General features: G+C 48.9%; 1 protein-coding gene across 1 annotated transcript in view; it reads right to left on the bottom strand.

Annotated features, from left to right (window-relative positions):
- Nucleotides 1–10,752, bottom strand: part of LOC148221348 (uncharacterized) — a 42,721-nt gene extending 31,969 nt beyond the window's left edge. The window contains exons 1-16 of the mRNA XM_088177878.1: nucleotides 10,585–10,752; nucleotides 10,362–10,502; nucleotides 9,581–9,763; nucleotides 9,116–9,187; nucleotides 8,640–8,766; nucleotides 8,288–8,427; nucleotides 7,332–7,535; nucleotides 6,268–6,417; nucleotides 4,202–4,381; nucleotides 3,905–4,021; nucleotides 3,453–3,602; nucleotides 2,491–2,706; nucleotides 1,477–1,581; nucleotides 1,251–1,395; nucleotides 952–1,166; nucleotides 770–869 (exon numbers count right to left, since the gene is read on the bottom strand). Coding sequence (XP_088034004.1) covers nucleotides 770–869; nucleotides 952–1,166; nucleotides 1,251–1,395; nucleotides 1,477–1,581; nucleotides 2,491–2,706; nucleotides 3,453–3,602; nucleotides 3,905–4,021; nucleotides 4,202–4,381; nucleotides 6,268–6,417; nucleotides 7,332–7,535; nucleotides 8,288–8,427; nucleotides 8,640–8,766; nucleotides 9,116–9,187; nucleotides 9,581–9,763; nucleotides 10,362–10,502; nucleotides 10,585–10,714 — 2,375 coding nt within the window. The 5' untranslated portion in view covers nucleotides 10,715–10,752. The remainder of the gene's footprint in view (nucleotides 1–769; nucleotides 870–951; nucleotides 1,167–1,250; nucleotides 1,396–1,476; nucleotides 1,582–2,490; nucleotides 2,707–3,452; nucleotides 3,603–3,904; nucleotides 4,022–4,201; nucleotides 4,382–6,267; nucleotides 6,418–7,331; nucleotides 7,536–8,287; nucleotides 8,428–8,639; nucleotides 8,767–9,115; nucleotides 9,188–9,580; nucleotides 9,764–10,361; nucleotides 10,503–10,584) is intronic.
- Between the last annotated feature and the right edge of the window lie 6,766 nt (nucleotides 10,753–17,518).

Here is a 17,518-nt window from a genome sequence, read left to right as displayed (position 1 = left end):
GGAGATAAATCCCCCAAGGAAAAGCCAGGCTCAGCATCAGGTGATTTTCAAGATTCTCTTCTCCTTCAGCAGGTCAGTGCCAGCCTGTTGCCAAGGGAACCAGCTTTTACTCCAGACATGGAATAAGTTGATGGTGCCAATGGTTTCTGTGCTCTGAAGAGCCTCAGTTCTCTTCCAGTGGGGCTGTGTGTGGGACTGGGGCTTTTCCTGGTCCCATAATCACTGTGTGCTGCTGTGAAACAGCTCAGCAGCTGCTCTGCTGCCTCACTGGTGCCTTAAGTTTTAAGTTTTTCTGTTGTGCTTGGGGGGTAAAGACAAAACAGTTCCTGTTCCAGCTGGGGACTCCAGGACAATCCCTTCAAACTTCAGGCCCTAAGCAGAAACAGTGTGGAAAGAGGAGGGCGGGCAAGCAAGGAGGATGAAACTTCATTATTTGAGGTTATTAATTGGACAGTTCTGTATGCAAATGGACTAAAACCTATAAAAATGTGAGATCTCGTGGCCAAGCTCTCTTTTGTTTCCATCTTGGAGCCATCTGGACAGGGGCCACGACTGTGGCACTTGTACTGCCTTTAAAGATCTCTCAATAAATATTCATTTTATTCCTCTTAACTCTGTGTAGCCTCTGTTCCAGCTCCTCTAGGCAGCATCACAGCACTTCCTCAGGTGCTTTCCAGTGGTAAAATAACTAATTTTCCCCCCATACACTGCTCCAGGATGCCTGGATAAAGAATTATCTCCAGCAGTCCCTAAGCCCCCTGTGTCTCACCCTTCAGGACAGGGCAGGCAGCTGGTTTGGCCCTGTGAAGGGTTGTAGGATCCTGCAGGACAAGCAATGGGCAGAGCTGTGCCCTGGGGACAGAAATACCCTGGAAAAGACAGAGCAGGTCAGAATGAGCAGGGTTGGGAGAGTCACAGACCAACCGGGCAGAAAGTGTGACTTTAACTCACCCTGGGGACACGGCCGTGGCTCCTCACCAGAGACACAGGAGTGACCCTGTGGGCAAGGTTGGCACTGCTCTCCGTGGGAATGGGGCATGTGGGAGCCAGGGGGACACGGGACTGGGCTCCTGGAGCCCTGGGGACAGAAGTGACCCACAGGACACGGCGCTCCTGAGGTGCCATCGCTGGGTGCTGGGCTCCGGGCACCGCTGGCACAGAAGAACCTGCAGCCAGCACACACCTCTGCATTCCAGCCGGGAACAACCCCCTGGAGAGCACCCCTGAAATGGGGCTGGTGTGCTACTCACCCAGGGCTGCAGTGCCCCGAGGGTGCCCTCTGCCCTGAGCCATTGCAGAAATGTCCCCCGGGACAGGGCTGGCAGTCCTGCACGCTGCCCCTGCCCTCCCGGCCGGACCATGTGCCAGGAGGGCACTGCAGTGGCACTGGGGCACCTGGGGAGATCACAGCAGCTGAGGAAATGGCTCCCAGCATGTCCAGGAGTGAAGGGAAATGCTGCTCCAAGGCTCCCCTACCTTCAGGGCAGTAGTGCCCAGCAGGACAGGGCAGCCCTGACTCTCCATCCTGGGGGTTCCTCACTCGGGCACCACTTCTACACCAAAACCCCTCAGCACAATCTCCTAGGAAAACAGAAAAGAAAACCCATGTAAATACAGATTTCAGACACAGCCATTTGCCATCCAGGAATCCCTGATGGAATGGTCAGCACAGGAGCTGCTCTACCTGCCAGGAGGGCAGGACTGGGGACAGCTGCCACAGTGACAGAGAAACCCTTCAATGCCTGGGCACTGCCTCCACATGCCAATAAATATCCCACATTCCAATAAATATCCCATATTCCAATGAATATCCCATATTCCAATAAATATCCCATATTCCAATAAATACCCCACGCTCCAATAAATATCCCACATTCCAATAAATATCCCATATTCCAATAAATATCCCACACTCCAATAAATACCCCACACTCCAATAAATATTCCAGCACACGTTTCCCTTCAGAATCATATTCAACACGTCCTTAAGAGGATACTGAATTATTAAGAATTCTATCAAAGTGCTTTGTTGAAATAGGGCCTTTCAGGATAGGGATCAATGAAAAGTCATCAGATGTGGGGGAAAAAAAAGTCTTGAAAAGAAATGGAGAGATATCATTGCTGGGTATTTTGACCTCTGTTTCTCTGCTAGACCTAATCATGTGCACATCAATTACATGAAAGGAACTTTGGGAACCAGGCTAAAAACCCAAACTAATTCTAAATAAAATACCAGATACTGAAAAACTTCACACTGGATTTTTTTTTTTAAAGTATCACACAGAATTCTGGTTTCTCCAGTCCTTCTCTCATTCCCTGCTTAGAAAAATGAGGGTTTTTTCCTTCATTAAGAAGTTCTAGACAAGTAAAATGGATCATTTTACCTCAGCTGAGGTGAGAACCCTGGAGCCCAACTCCAACCCCTGCACTAATTATCAGCCACTGATGATCTCAGCAGGAAGGAGGATGCTCAGAAGAATATCAATGTACCTGTTGGGGCAGCCAGGCCAGGGAATTCACAATATTTTCCTGCTGGGCACCTTTGACATTCCTGCAGAGATTTCAGTTTTTGCTTGGCTCCAAAGGTGCCTGCAGGGCAGCTGTGCTGAGAGCTCCTGCTGGTCCCTGCAGGGCAGTAAAAGCCCCGTGGGCAGGGGTAGAGGGTGACATCGATGAGTGGCCCTTGCTGGCTGTCACAGTAAAACCCTGCAGGGACAGAGGGAAGGGCTGAGTTAGACACAGAGAAGCTGCTCATTAGGGAGGAACAGCTTCTCCAGGCACACAAAGCATCTCACAGGCCACTCACAGAATAAACCTTAAATAACTGCTGCCTTAAATAACTATTGATCTGATCCTCTGCTGCTGCACTGCACTCTCAAAGGAAATTTAACACCCAGTGGTCCCCAAGAAGACTTAGAGCTGACACAGGAAAACATTTAATGACCCAACATTGATCTCTCTGTTTCCCTTCAGTCACTGAAGCACTTCGAGTCAAGTTTTCCCTCTGAACATCAGAGCTTTTCCTGCTCAGTGTCCAAATTGCTCGGAATACACAGATGTTGCTACTTCTGCTTTCACATCTGAGCTGCCTGAACCTCTAAAGGGATTTTCAGAGAGAGACACAAAATGTTCTCCAGTACAGAGAAAACACCAGGTGGGCAGCAGATCTTTGATCGTGGGAAGGCTCAAACGACAACAACAAGCTGCCATCTCTTGTCTGTGGAAAGCACAGAACAACATTTGGATCCTGTGAAACACAGCTCCTGTTTGCTGGATGTGCAGCACCTCTGGCTCCTGCCAGATCTCCCAGCAGGGAAATGGCTTTTCCACTGCAGACAGTGACTCACAGAAAGACATTTCTTTTGAATTTATTTTGAATTTGTCACCCACAGTCCTTTGGGCACATCCCCGGGGACTGTGACAGCCTGCAGGACACTTTATTCCCCACTCACCTTCCCTGCACTCCCCAGTGGGGGCACTGAGGCCAGGTTCCTCACAGTAGAAGCCAGAGGGGCAGGGCTGGCACTCAGAAAGTGCTCTCCTCCCTAGCAGGTTGGAGAAGGTGCCTGCTGGGCAGAGCTGGGGTTCTCCTGATGCTGCAGCTGCAGGGGGAGAAGCAGGAGAGAAATGGAAAATGAAAGAATGAGTGAGATGGCTGCACAAAACAGCAGCAAGGAAATTTTCTTTCCCACTCATAGATCCAACAGTGCTGCGTGGGAGTGGGACAGGAATTATTGGCTTCATTCTACCCACAGATAAAGCCAATTAAAGTTCAGATATTGAGACAAAGATGTCACCTCCCACTCTGAAAGGAAGGGGAAGAGTCTGAGGCTTTGGCACCGTGGTCAGAGCCCAGCCTGGGAGTGTTTCAGGTGCCATGGAATGGTCAGTGCTGGATACCCACTGCAGTAAGAGCCCACGGGGCAGATGTTCCCAGTGACACCATCCGTGGGTTTAGGGCCAGCAGCTCCCCCTGCACAGTAAAAGCCAGCAGCACATTCCCCACTGGGGACAGGCAGCCCTGCAAGACAGAGAGCATGGTGGCACTCAGGGCACCCAGACCAAGGGGCAAAAGCAGGGAGAACAACTGCTCACAGCCTCCTCCCTCTGGGAGACACCACGGGCACCTGGCGAGCACTGCTGCATGCCATGGAAACACCAGGAATATCCCCCCAAAACTGCTCCTCCCACAAACACCAACCTGAGGCATTGCAGAAGAGCCCTGGGGGACAAGGAAGGGGCTCTGGGCTCCCCTGGGGACAATAGAAGCCAGCTGTGCACTTGCCCCCGGTGGCAGTGGCTGGGCACAGGCAGTTGGCACTGGTGTAGTTGTCCAGGTCAAAGGGCTGGGAGGTCCAGGCTGCTGAGATGCAAAACCAGCCTGGGGACAGGAAACGGGACTGAGACACTCTGGGAGTGACAGAGCCCCCAAAAACATCACAAATAAACCAATTAATACAATAATAAATTGATTCATATAATAATACAATAAATATTAATATAATAACATGATAATATAATAAATTAATTAATATAATAAACCAATAAAACATCACAAATAAACCAGCTGGGATGGCTTTGGGTGTGGGACAGGTTCATCCCACCAAAGTTTAACTCCACCAGGCCATCATTTCCTATGCAAGAGTACATCCACATTAACACTATAAATACCAAATAAACAAAGAGATCTTGCAGCACTAAGTTCAGCTCTTTTGCTCTATGGTGACAGGGCTGAGCTCAGCTGCCTGAGCAGGCTCAGAAGGCAGAGACTGCTCGTGGCTACCAGGCACATCCTGGGGGCCACCTGACCAGCAGAGAGCCCAGCAAACAGCCTGGAAGGGCTGTGGTGAAGGCTGCAGGGTGACAGCATCACCCTCCCAACCAGCCTGTCCCCAGTGCCACCCTGGGGAAGGAGCAGAGACCCGAGAGAGGAGAGGGCCCCTTGGAGAATGAATGATCCCTTAGATAAGAAGCTGTTTACTTAGAATGACTAATACTAAGAAATATTTTGCCCCTCTGCAAACTCCTGCTTTATCTCTTTGTGATTTCATTGGTCTGTTTTCAATCCCTCAAGGAATTAGTTCCTTTTAACCTAAAATCCCTAATAATTGGCTAATTTCACAATCCCCTATTCCATTGGTCTCTTTCCAAGACACCCTAACCCTACAAAAGTCCCCTTAGGACTCTGCCCATTGGATTTGCTACCCTGGACCCCTTCATAGAAGAAATAAAGATTCTGTGGAACTCCTTTTGCAGCTCTTCCTGGTCTCTTTCTGTGGTGGCTAAGAAGGGATTTTGCAAGCTGAGCAGAAATCACAATAAAAGCTGATAGCTTTGACTTTAAGCATTGCTTGTGTGAGGTTAGGTTTCAGCACCCAACTTGTTGGGTTGGTTTTTTTTTCCATGATCCAAGCAGCTAATAGTTGCTACAAAGTTATTTATTGCAGAAGTGTATCAGTCTCAAAAGCAAAAGTCATAGACAGTAAAGTCCATGCTAAGTTTTGGTTTAGAGTTCTAAACAGAAGCAGAAGCTGGAAGTGATGTTGCTGTAGTTCTTCTTCTTGGGGGTTGATCATGGTGGTGAGGGAGCAGGAACAAAAATAAAGCAAAGCAAAAGCAATGGCAAAAAGTAGAAGGCAGTGGCAAAATGACCAGCTCTCCCTAATGCATGTTCTTATATAGAAACTTTCCAACAAGCTAAGACACAAACTCAAGCCACTGCTTTTTAACCTCGTAGAATTCTAATTTCTTAGCACGCCAGGCTAAGTATAAACTACGTACATGATCTGTCTTGTTCTGTCTGAAAAATGTAAGCAATATTCTTACTATAGCTTTATTATGTCTAAAACGATGTTTTTGGAGCCTCCATGGAATCCCTGGTATCTAAGAATATGTTTTTCAACCTTCACTACAACTCCAATTTCTACACTGGTATCTAAGACCTTTACTCACTAAAAGCACTTAAAACTTATTCTATTTACTTACTTACTTGTTTACTTATACTAAAACTTAAACTTTCACCTCTGCCTTATGTGTGAGTGGCCTAACACATTTCAATCCATCCAAAGGCTTTAATTCAATCCCTGCACTCTGATTTCTCTCTGAAAAATTCAGACTCCTGACTCAGTGACTCCAACATCCTGCATCCTCATACCTGAAATCTGCCTGTGACACCAGGAAAAGCTGTTTTGTTTTTTTTTTTTTTTTGATGGGATATCTGATCCAGGCCAAGCCCAGGCTCTGACAGCTCCACCACCCAACACTCACCTGGCTCACAGGTGCCCGAGGCAGCTGCCAGCCCCTCCTGCCCACAGTAGTGCCCAGGTGGGCAGGGCAGGCAGCTGTCCAAGCTCTGGCTCATGGGGTCAGGGTTGTAGTAGCCCCTGGGACAGGGAAACTCCCTGGCAAACCTGGTGCCTGTGGGATAAATGGAATAGAAACACGATCCTGGCTCTGAATGCTGCCCATCATTTATGTCCTCCTTGCCAGTTTATCCCACTGCTGATCCCTTCACGGCCAAAATTGTGTTTGGGTGCTGTTTAATTTTGGTTATAAATAAAATGATATAGAAATAAATATAAATAATATCAAATAAATAAATATAAATTATATAAAGAATTTAATTAAGTTGTTTAGTTGGGTGCTGTTCATAGTTAAGCAACAGCCACATCTACAGCTTAAAATATTGTTTTGGTTTGGTTTTGGTTGTTTGGTTTTTTTTTTCCTGTGAACCACCAGGCTGGTACTTAAACATGTCCAAAAATACACTTAAACAAAAAAAGACACTCAAACATATTTTAAAAAGATTTTGGGGGGTATATTTCTGTGAAGAACCAGGCTGACACTTAAACAAAAGACACTCAAACATATTTAAAAAATATTTTGGGGGGTATTTTTCTGTGAAGAAACAGGCTGGCACTTAAACATGTGAAAAATACACTTAAACAAACAAAAACCAGACACTTGAACATGTAAAAAAATATTTTGTGGGTATTTTTCTGTGAAGAACCAGGCTGACACTTACACATGTCAAAAAATACACTTAAACAAACACCAGACACTCAAACATGTAAAAAGATGTTTTGAGGATATTTTTCTGTGAAGAACAAGGCTGACACTTAAACATGTCAAAAAATACACTTAAAAAAAGACACTCAAACATGTAAAAAAAAATGTTTTGTGGGTATTTTTCTGTGGTATTTTGGTGGTATTCTTCTGTGAAGAACCAGGCTGACACTTCAAACATTTTGTTCACAAAGAGAGTTTCTTGTCTTTAAGGAGGATGTTTGAGCCTGGCCAAAGGATTTCCCTGTTCCCTGGGCCCGTCTCACCTCTGGGGCAGTAAAATCCAGCTGGGCAGGGGTTGGTGCTGTAGCTGCTGCTGTTCTCTGGGCAGAAGTGTCCTGCAGCACAGGGGGAGCAGGCAGCTTGTCTGGACAGGTTGTTGTAAGTCCCTGCATGGCAGGGCAGGGGAGAGCTGCTCCCTCCTGGGCAGAAGTGGCTCACAGGACAAGGACCTCCCTTCTGCCACTCACCTGGGACACAGACAGGGGAAAGGGGTTGGGAATCTCCCCTGGAAATGATTATTTCTGAGATAATCAAATGGCAATATCACAGGCAGACAGCCATGTGTGGAGGGAGCAGAAACCATCTGTGAAAAGGCAAGTTCCCAAGATAGGGCCCCGTGGAAGACAATTAGATAAGAAATTGTTTATTTAGAGTGACTAATACCAAGAAGCATCTAGCCCCCCCTCTAGACCCCTGTGTTATCTTTCTGTAATTCTAGTGGTCCATTTTTCTCTTAGATAATTGGTCCCTTTTCCCCCTAAAGTCCTTTGTGGATTGGTTAGTTACAGAATTCTGTAGTTTATTGGTGCAAAACACAAAACCCTTAAACCCTATAAAAAGTCCCCTTAGAACCCCACCCATTGGATTTGCTGGACTGGACTCCCTTTGTAGAAGAAATACAGAATCTAGGGAACCTCCTCAAATATTCTCGATCTCTTCCTCTGCTGGCTCAAAAAGCAAAACGTGAGCCTGATTTCTACCCAGACAGGGCTGCAAGTGTGCCTTGAGAGCTGCCTGGGCAGTTTTGGGGTCTCACAGATGTTCCCTTCACCCATGACTGCCCAGTGCCCATTTCCTTTGATAACAATCTCATGGATGGGCACAAAGCCCTCCAAGAAAATTCACACAGGGGTCTGGGTGACTGGCAGGGACACTGGGAGGAAAGGTGGAATTTTTAGAGCTGCCTGTTGCCCAAACCCATTCACCCAGCACTGCTCACCCAGCGGGGATGGTGAGGAAGCCCCAGGCTGGCAGAAGTAGCCAGGTGAGCAGGGTCCTGAGGGGGCTGTGAGGCCAGGGGAGCCACAGAAGTGGCCAGGTGGGCACTGTGTGCAGCTGGAATCCTGCCCATTGTGGAGCCTGGGAGGGACAGAAGCACAGTTTCAGCTGCTAAACCCAGCACTGAGGCATCAGCCCTGGAGAAATGAAAGCAACCCCAAAACTTCTCTAATCAGTGCAAGGACGTGTCTAATGAGCCTCACTGAGCTGCACCTCATTGCTTAGAGGGCTGATGGATAAATAAAAACGAAAAGAAAATAAAAATTAGCATCAGCAGATGCACAGAGCTTCACCTGTCTGAGTAAGTGCCCACAGGGCATGGCTGGGGGATGCTGGTGCCAGCTGGGCAGAAGTGTCCAGGTGGGCAGGGGCCACCACTGCTCGTGTTGGTGGCTCCACTGGGGTTTGGGACACTTGCTCCTGTATGAGGAAGATAAAGCAAAAGTATCCTGAATTTTCTGGGTTGTTTGTCATAGGCCAGTTTGCTCCCCATGGCTAAAGGACCATTTCCATAGGTGAAAGAAGAGAGGAGCTGGTTGTAGCTCATAAATAAAGCCAGAAATCCATGGTGGAATGGAATAATTAACAGCAAGGACCATAAGGACCAGAAAATCATTTCCATAGGTGAAAGAAGAGAGGAGCTGGTTGTAGTTTATGACAATAAAGTCAGAAATCCATGTTGGAATTGAATAATTTACAGCAAGGACCATAAGGGCCACAGCTCCTCACCTTTTCACTTTTTCTGCCCCCTGAATCCTAAATTCTGTACCTGCTGTGCAGAAGAATCCTGGCCAGCAGGGACCACTGGGAGAGGATAATCCCCATTCTCCACAGAACATTCCTGGAAGACCACAGAGGGAAAAAAAATCAGCAAACTGGGGAAAAAACAAAAACAACCCACCAAAAAAAAAAACCCACCAGGAGAGCTGCTGTGCTGCCTGCACTGTTTGGAAGGCAAAGGGAAGACTTTGGGAAATCAAATCCCTCAGCATCAGCACAACTGGGACAGAACCCCATCCTAATTCAGCTCATGCTCCTCTGGGAACCCCTGAGTGTGAACCAAACCCTTCTGCAGAGCCTCCAAAAACCCACGGGGACACCAGCGTCCTCCTTTGACTGTGGATTTTTCTGTTTGCATTTCCTGGAGGCCAAAAGGCATCAGAGGCTGGGGAAGAGTGAGGCTGCAGAGAGATCATCACCCTCTTAGACAGGTGATAAGAGAGCATCCCCTCACCTGCAGGGCACTGCTGGCACCTCTCAGCCTGGCTCAGGCCATAGGAGGGGTTGTAGGTGCCAGGAGGACAAGGATAAAACGTGATCCCAGTTTTCTGAGGGCAGTAGAACCCAGGAGGGCAGCGCTGCTGGATCCCCTTGGAGCAGTGAAACCCAGCAGGACAAGGCAGGCATTTGTCTTGGCCTGTGATGGAAAAATAGGAATTAAAAGGAAGAATGGAATGGAATATACCACGTGCACAGCTTCCCTCTGCCTGGCTGTGCATTTAAAGAAGCAGAAATTGAAATAAAGCTATTTTTTTAAGCTCTCCCGCAGTAACTGGCCTCAAATGTGGATTTATTCCAGAAGAATTTGGTTCAGCAAACTCCACTCCACCAGCCTGAGTCACTCCCCGTGTCCCCATTAGGTGGCAGGCAGAACAGAGGGAAAGCTGGAAAATGCTGCCAGCCCTCCTGTACTGAGTGTCACTGCCACACACCTAAAAACACAGGAGCTGCTGCAGGGGGAAATATATTCCTCATGTGACACCACGGGAAAAAATAACAAAAATCCCTGCTCGACCCCTTTCTCTACCCCACTCCCTGAAATATTGAATATTCCCCATGGCCAGCAGCTTTCAGGACCTTCGTGGATACAGACAAAAGCTACGAGCAGTGTTTCCATCTCCCCTGAGCCACATCGGAGTTGTAAAGCTGCAGCTCCTGACCTGTGACATCCCTGCAGCTCCTGACCTGTCACATCCCTGCAGCTCCTGACCTGTGACATCCCTGCAGCTCCTGACCTGTGGCATTGCTGTATTCCCCACTGGGGCAGGGGGAAGGTGCTGCTGAGCCTGCAGGGCAGAAATGTCCTGGAGGACAGAGATCTCCAGTGATGCCATCCTCTGGCTTTGCAGTCTTGGTCCTCCCCGTGCAGTAATAGCCTTAAAACACAAAACATTGGAGTTCTTCCCCCAAGTCAAAACCCGTTTCTAAGGAGCTGCACGAGTTCTGTTCTTTTCTCACCTCGTGCACAAAGTCCCATGGGAGCATCCTGGCCAGACACATTGCAGAAAAACCCAGGGGCACAGGGCAGGCACCAGGTGACATCCTGGGCTCCTCTCTGGCCATTCCAGGTGCCAGCAGGACATGGCATCTCTTTGGGGTGCCCTGTGCCAGCTGGGCAGTAATGTCCTCGTGGGCAGAGATCTCCAAATGGAAGCCCCACCTGGAGGGAGTTGAAATTCAATTGATGATGGTTTAATGAAAGCTTCGGCAGAGCTGGAAGGTCCTGAGCAATGTAAGATGTTCATCACTCACGGGTGAGGAGGTGCTGGAGCCTTGACTGCAGTAATGGCCAGGCTGGCAGTGCCCCTCTGGCTCAGGCAGCCCAGCCCTGCTGCAGAACATCCCTGCAGGGCAGGGCTGGCAGGATCCTGCCCTCTCCACAGCTGAGTAACTTCCCTGCACACAGACACCACTGCCGAGGCATGGGGGACCTGGAAATCGCCTCTTTACAAAACAAATCTGTGTTTGACTCTTACCGCGGGGCACGGGAGAGGCAAGGAGCTGCCAGCCGGGCAGAAATGGCCTTTGGGACAATCCCGGGGCACAGCCAGGCCTGGCTCACTGCAGAAAGTCCCCTCAGGGCAGTCCCTACAAAGAGGTTGAGCACGGCCCTGAAAGAGAGCACAGACCTGGCAGGGCTGGGGAATCGCTGCTTACCACGAGAATAAATAAACTTTGTGTGTTCTACCAGCTCCCAGGGAGTCTCTGCTGCAAAACAAACACTGGAGGGAATAACCTGCAGTCCAAAAGCAACACATTTGGAGTACCTGCACCCCTAAAGCAGTGGCAGCACAACTCTCATCAAACACAGAAGTGAGGGAAATGCACAAGTTAATTCACCCCTGCCAGGCCAAAGACTCAGCACCCTTCCAAATTTGTACTGTGCAAGAAAACTTAACAAAACCTGCCAAGTGAGGTGTAGGCAGCAGCCCTGGACTGATGGATCTGGAGTCTTCACCCAAAGGCTTTTGGTTCTTCTTCTGTTGCAGGGTAAAAGCAAAGCAGGTGGTGATAACCCAAATTAGCAGAAATCCCCCAAGCCCCCTTTGTTCAAGCTGACCACTTCTAAACACCTCAGGAATTTCTACTCACAGGTTTTCCCAGTTTCCAAGGGCTCTGCTGAGCCCCCAGGTTGGCACCTCAAGGTACTCACAGGCTGGAAGGTGCCAAGGGGACACGGCTCTGGTTTGAAAGCTCCTGCTAAGGAATAATGTCCCTCCATCACCACGTGCTGGAGAGCACTTTTGGCCCCTCCTGTGCAGAAGTATCCAGGTTCACAAGGTCCTGAGGGGGCTTGGTTGTTTGTCCCATGACAATACAAGCTAAATTGGAAAAAAAACCAACCAAACAAAAAAAAATGGGATAGTGAATTTTTTTTTTCCCCTCACTGGATAGCAAAAAAGTCCCTGGAATTTTAGAAACCTGATTCCTGTTTGTTTCCAGACCTGGAGGACTCACCCAGGTGGGCAATCCAAGCACTCCTGGAGGTTCCCGAGCCCACTGATGTTGCTGAATGTCCCTGGAGGGCAGGGGATGGGGAAGGCAGAGCCAGGTGGGCAATAGGACCCAGCAGGACACACAGCTCCTGTCACACCATCCGTGGGCCACTGAAAATGGGAAAAGGATCATTAAAACAAGGGAGAAAAATGAGGTTAAAGTATACAAGATATTAAATTGATGTAAACAATGAAAAAAAAAAAAAATAGAGACATGCTCTTGTGCAGAGAACAGAAAACACTGACTTAAAGGAATTCAAAGAGAATAAATAGGGGTGAAATTTTACAGTGATTCACACCCACTGGACTTTTTGTCTGGTGACCTTTTAGTTAAGAGGGTTGAGAGGGGAAAAATATGACACGGTCACACTCCCTTTGAGGGTCCTCATGCCATAAACTTGAGTGTGAGCAGCACAAAATTGTGGCTGTCCAAACCACTGGGTTAAAAAAAGGCACCACAGCGGGGAAAAGGAAACAACACAGCAGAGCACAGTTAGAAAAGGAGGAACAAAACTCATCAGTGGGACTTACTGGAGTCAGAGCCCTGCCCTGGCAGTAAAACCCAGCCTCACAGAGCCCACTTGGGCCAGTCAGTCCTGGGCCAGCACAGTAGGAACCCCGAGGACAGGGGCTGCACCCCGAGGGTCCCGACAGCCCCTGCCTGTCACCAAATGTCCCCTCCGGGCAGGGCTCAGGCTTGGAGCTGCCTTCAGCACAGTAAAAACCCTACAAAACACAGCCAGATTTACACAATCAAGGCTTTTCTATTAAATCGATCCCATGGAACAGCTTCTTCCATGGAAGAAGGGAGAGCACTCACTGCTGGGCAGGGCTTGGGCTCTGTCAGGGCAGGGGAGTCACAGAAGTGCCCGGCTGGGCTTGGCTTGCAAACCCCTTGTCCCCCCGTGCTGGAGTTGTCCCAGAAGCTGCCTGGCATGCAGGGGAAGGAGAAGGGGAATCCAGTCCCTGGAGGGCACAGGTAGCCAGCTGGGCAATCCCCTGTCTGGGAACAAAACACACACTCAGGCTTGGCTCTTCTCTGTCCGGAGGGGAGGAATCTGTTCAGCTTCACCTGCAATTTGAATAACCTGGTGTTTCTTCACTGCAAGCAAATGGGGTAGGGAAGAAGGGAAGAAAGGGAATTTACACTATTACCAGTAAAATTCTGACCATGTGGGGTAATTATTGTAAGCAAGGTGGGTTTAGGGTAAACTCTTGGCATTGAGACAAGCCCTGCAAGTTTTGGGGAAGATGTTCTTCCACACTTGGAGAAAAGCTGTAACTGAGACAGAGTTATCACCTTTCTCTTCAATAAAACCATGCATTCATCCATGTGGAAGAGAATACATCTACATTCTTTTATTTTTTTTAACAGCTATTAATATTTGATGAGTTCATTCTTCCCCGAGACAAAACGGCTGCAATGAAAAATCCCAAAATTCATTAGATGAGGAGCAGCAGCAATTCCTCACCTTTGAACTCTCTTTGCCAGCCTGCACTGACAGGCAGAAGGCAAAATAAAGACAGAAAACATGGACAAAGCACAAAGCTGCTTCCATTAACAGATGCAGCCCGGGGTAAGAATTTCGGGGTAAAAATCTGGGGGAAGTTGGGCTGTACTTACAGGGTGAGGAATTCCTGGAGGCTCTGTCCCATCAGTGTAGCAGAATTTCCCTGCAGGGCAGGGTGAGCACCCAGCAGCGCTGCTCAGCCCCCTGTGCTCACCGTAGGTGCCATTGGGGCAAGGCTGAGCCTGGAAGTGGAATAGCAAAAAGGATCTTTGACACCTTAAAATGAGTCCTGCAGCCCACAAGGCCAAGGTGCAGCAGTTAAAGCTGTGAAAACAACTCAGAATAATTGTGCACAGCTTCTCAGAAAGTGTTATCCTGATATTATTATCATTATTATATATCATTAGATTATTAACAGTTTTGAGTGGGGCAAACACTGCTAAGATCTGTGGGCACACAAAGAGTGCAGAAATCAGGAACGAAATATTACTAGGGAAGGTTTTTGCATAGCAACGACCCCAGTCAGAGAGAATGGCGAGTCCCCAGAGCAAAGTCACTCACAGCATCTCCCTGGGGACAGAAGTGTCCCTGTGGGCAGGCGTTGGCAGTGGCACTGGGGACATCAGCCTGTCCCCCCGGGCACAGGAGCCCTGCTGGGCACACCATGGCCAGCAGCATCACCTCCAGGCTGGTGCTGTCACTGGCACAGAAGTGCCCAACTCTGCAGGGCGAGCAGGAGGCTGAGCCTGGCTCCTGGAAGGGAAAAGGATCCTGGCTCACTGCTGGAGCACTGAACAACCTCTGGCAAGCCCAAAGCAAGGCTGTGAGTGCAGCCACAGCGCTTGTTTTAGAAACGTTTGTATTGAATGCTTTATAAAACATTCCCTGCTGTGCTCAGGAATGCAATAAAACCTCTCCCATTTCCAACCTGCCCCCAAGCTCTGACAGCAATCAGGGCACAACTCAGAGCCTCCACCCTGCAAAAAGGAAGCCTGTGCTCCACAAATCAGCCCTGTCACTCCTGTGGATTATCCACACAAACTCAGAACAGGAAATCCAACACCCTCTGCCAGCAGGAACAGGGGAAATGCAGAAATATTCCCTCATCTTTCCTTGTTACACCCAACTCCAGGTGCAAACCAGGAACAATCTGGGTCTATTTGCCATGTGTAAGTCCCTATTTGTGATTTATTTCCTCTCCAGTCTCAGTGGAGAGTTCCAGTGGCAGCTCCCAAATTTTTGCAGGGATTAAAACTGGTCAGGACAGATGTGCCAGGGCCCTTCAACAGGAGTTTGTCACCAATAGTAGCAATTATCAGTACAACAATTAATTAGAGGTTTGGGGCAGATAAATATGAATCAAACCTTAGCACCTGTTTGTGGAAATAGTTGTGCCATCACTGTCCCCTTTTGTGACTCCACCCTGCTGCTTTCCCTCCCCTGGCCACCTGAGAGTTTAATCCCAGTGCCACCCAGGACCTCCTTTTGAGCAGGAAGGAAACAGAGCTGGCTGCTCCCTGCCAGGGCCAAATGTGCCACCAAAACCTGAGGTTTCCAGCCAGCAGACACAGGACAGGTGAACTGGGATGGGCTCTGGTGGGAGCAGCAGCAGGAGCAGCACTGCACCCCTGGGTGATGCTTTTTGTGTCTGGAGCAGCCCCAACGCTGCAGTGGGAACATTCCCAATCTCTGGAATAGCAGTTTAACCCTTTGTAGAGCCAGCACGGGTGGCCAGTGGTATCCACCCTAAATTCCCAGACTCATCCCAGAGCCTCCCTGGGGCACTCACAGCCTCCCCTGGTGCCAAAACCCAGGTTTGTGCTGAAGGGAGGGCAGGATGAAAGGATTGCTACGTACTGAGAAGTTTCCAGCCCCACAGGCCCGAGGGGTGACTGTGCCCAGCTCGGGGCAGTGATGTCCCCCAGGACAGGGGGTGCAGTCTGCAGCCACCTCTGCTCCAGGGGCCGAGCGAAAGGATCCCCTGAGAGAAAACACAGCAGAGAAACTCCCAGAGAGCAGCCAGGAAAAAAAGGAAATGCACTGATGCTTTTTGGGGCTACCTAAAAAACACAGGCCAGGCAAAATTAAGAGAATAAAAAGCAGTTCTATTTATTGAAGGGCCTTCAGGTACATTTAGGGCAGACAAACCAAAATGGACAATGGGTCACGGGTTTGCACACTTTGATAAGTTTGGGCCATTTGCATTTTGGGGGTTCATCTTCCAATTCCAGCTCCAGGTAATGAAGTCATTTACCCCAAGTTTGCTGCCCCCAACTCCCTTTTGTTTCCATCTCTCAGGCCTGAGGCAGTGAGGTGTCCTTGATTGCCAGGCCTGGAGAGGAATTGTTGTGTGTGCCCCAAATGGGAGAGCAGCAGCTCACACTGGATATGGAGTTTAGAGTTCTGCACTAAAGAATTGCAGGGTTCAGAATTAGATAAAAAATAGAAAAGCTGAAACCCTAAGGCATCAGCAGTGCACCTCTATCCTGAATTCCTGGTGTTCTGATTAGAGGAAATGTGCTCTTTCTGCAACAAAACCCAATTCTGACAAAACTTGCCTGGTAACACGAAAGGTGAAAGGCACGTTGAACACTCCAAGTGTAGCAAAACAATCATTAGAACCAGAAGAGCCGTGAGATGCCCCCCACAGACATTTCCCCCTGTACCTGCACAGCCCCACAGCGTTGCCCTGCACTCACAGTGGGCACAGCACTGGTTTGGAGGTGCCAGGGGGGCAGAAGGCTCCAGCAGGGCAGGCAGAGCAATCCTCCACCCTGCCCCTGCCCAGCCTGCTGCTGTAGCTTCCTGCAGGGCACGGGATCTGTGTGCTCCTCCAGCTGCCTGCCCAAGACAAAGAGAGCAGAGAACCACCCCAATGCAGCTTCAAACACAAAAGGCAGGAAGGTTTTTTTGGTGCCTATTAATTGTTTACGAGGTTTGCTCGTAAATTCATATTAAAAAAATCACTGCTCACGGCTTAGATAACAACAAAATATCAGCATTTAGCAGCACCTGCAGAATCTTTGCAGGAAGATTCAAATTTAGAATGGTTGCTTCTAGCAGGCGCTTGATTGGGAATTTTCATTCTTTGCAAATTAAGTGGGGAAAAAAATAAAAAAAGAAGAGACAAAAATGCTTTGTTCAAAGAATATAAAATAGTGACTACACAGAAAGGACAGTCTATCCATGGTGCAAAAAATCCGCTGATAAAGCCAGTGTGGGGCTTTATCAGAGTCCACACAGCCCAGAATTAATGAAATCTCCCTGATTCCCATGAGGAGCTGCCTACCTTGAGGGCAGTAGTGCCCTGAGCTGCATCTCCCCGTGGGCACACGGGCTCCTGGCACACAGAACCAGCCCCTGGGGCACGGGGAGCACTCCTGTGCTGAGGCCAGGCTGCTCCTGTTGCTCCAGGTGCCCGGGGCACACCTGAGCTGGGCTGGGGGCTTGGTGCCAGGTGGGCAGTAGTGACCAACTGGGCACGGGCTGGGAGGCTTCTGCTGCCCCCCGGTTCCTGTGGAAACACCAAGGGAAGTTTAAGAGCAGCAGTGTTGGCTTCACAGCACCCAATTCCCAGAGTTTTCAGCTCTCTGTGAGTTAAATCTCCCCCTCGTTTTGTGCCTTTTCTCTGTGTTAAATGGGATAATAATTACTGCCTCTGCTCTACCCCAGAGCTGGTTACTAAAGCAATTATTCACCAACTCCAGTTGGTGCCCCTGCCCAAAGCTGGTGTGGAGATAAAGGTAAAGAGGCCACAAATAAGCTAAAAACACTTGGCAAGCTGTAAAAACTGCCTGCCTCGAGGTCAGGAAGTTAAAACAGCAACCAGGCATAGCACAAAGAGAGAATTCAGAGCAAAATTACCTCATCCAGCAGGCACAGAGG

This window comes from Sturnus vulgaris, chromosome 23 (assembly GCF_052056855.1).
Source record: "Sturnus vulgaris isolate bStuVul1 chromosome 23, bStuVul1.hap1, whole genome shotgun sequence".
In the NCBI taxonomy this organism is placed as follows: domain Eukaryota; kingdom Metazoa; phylum Chordata; class Aves; order Passeriformes; family Sturnidae; genus Sturnus; species Sturnus vulgaris.
Note: the sequence above shows the minus strand (reverse complement) of the source record. Positions and strands in the feature narration are given on the sequence as shown.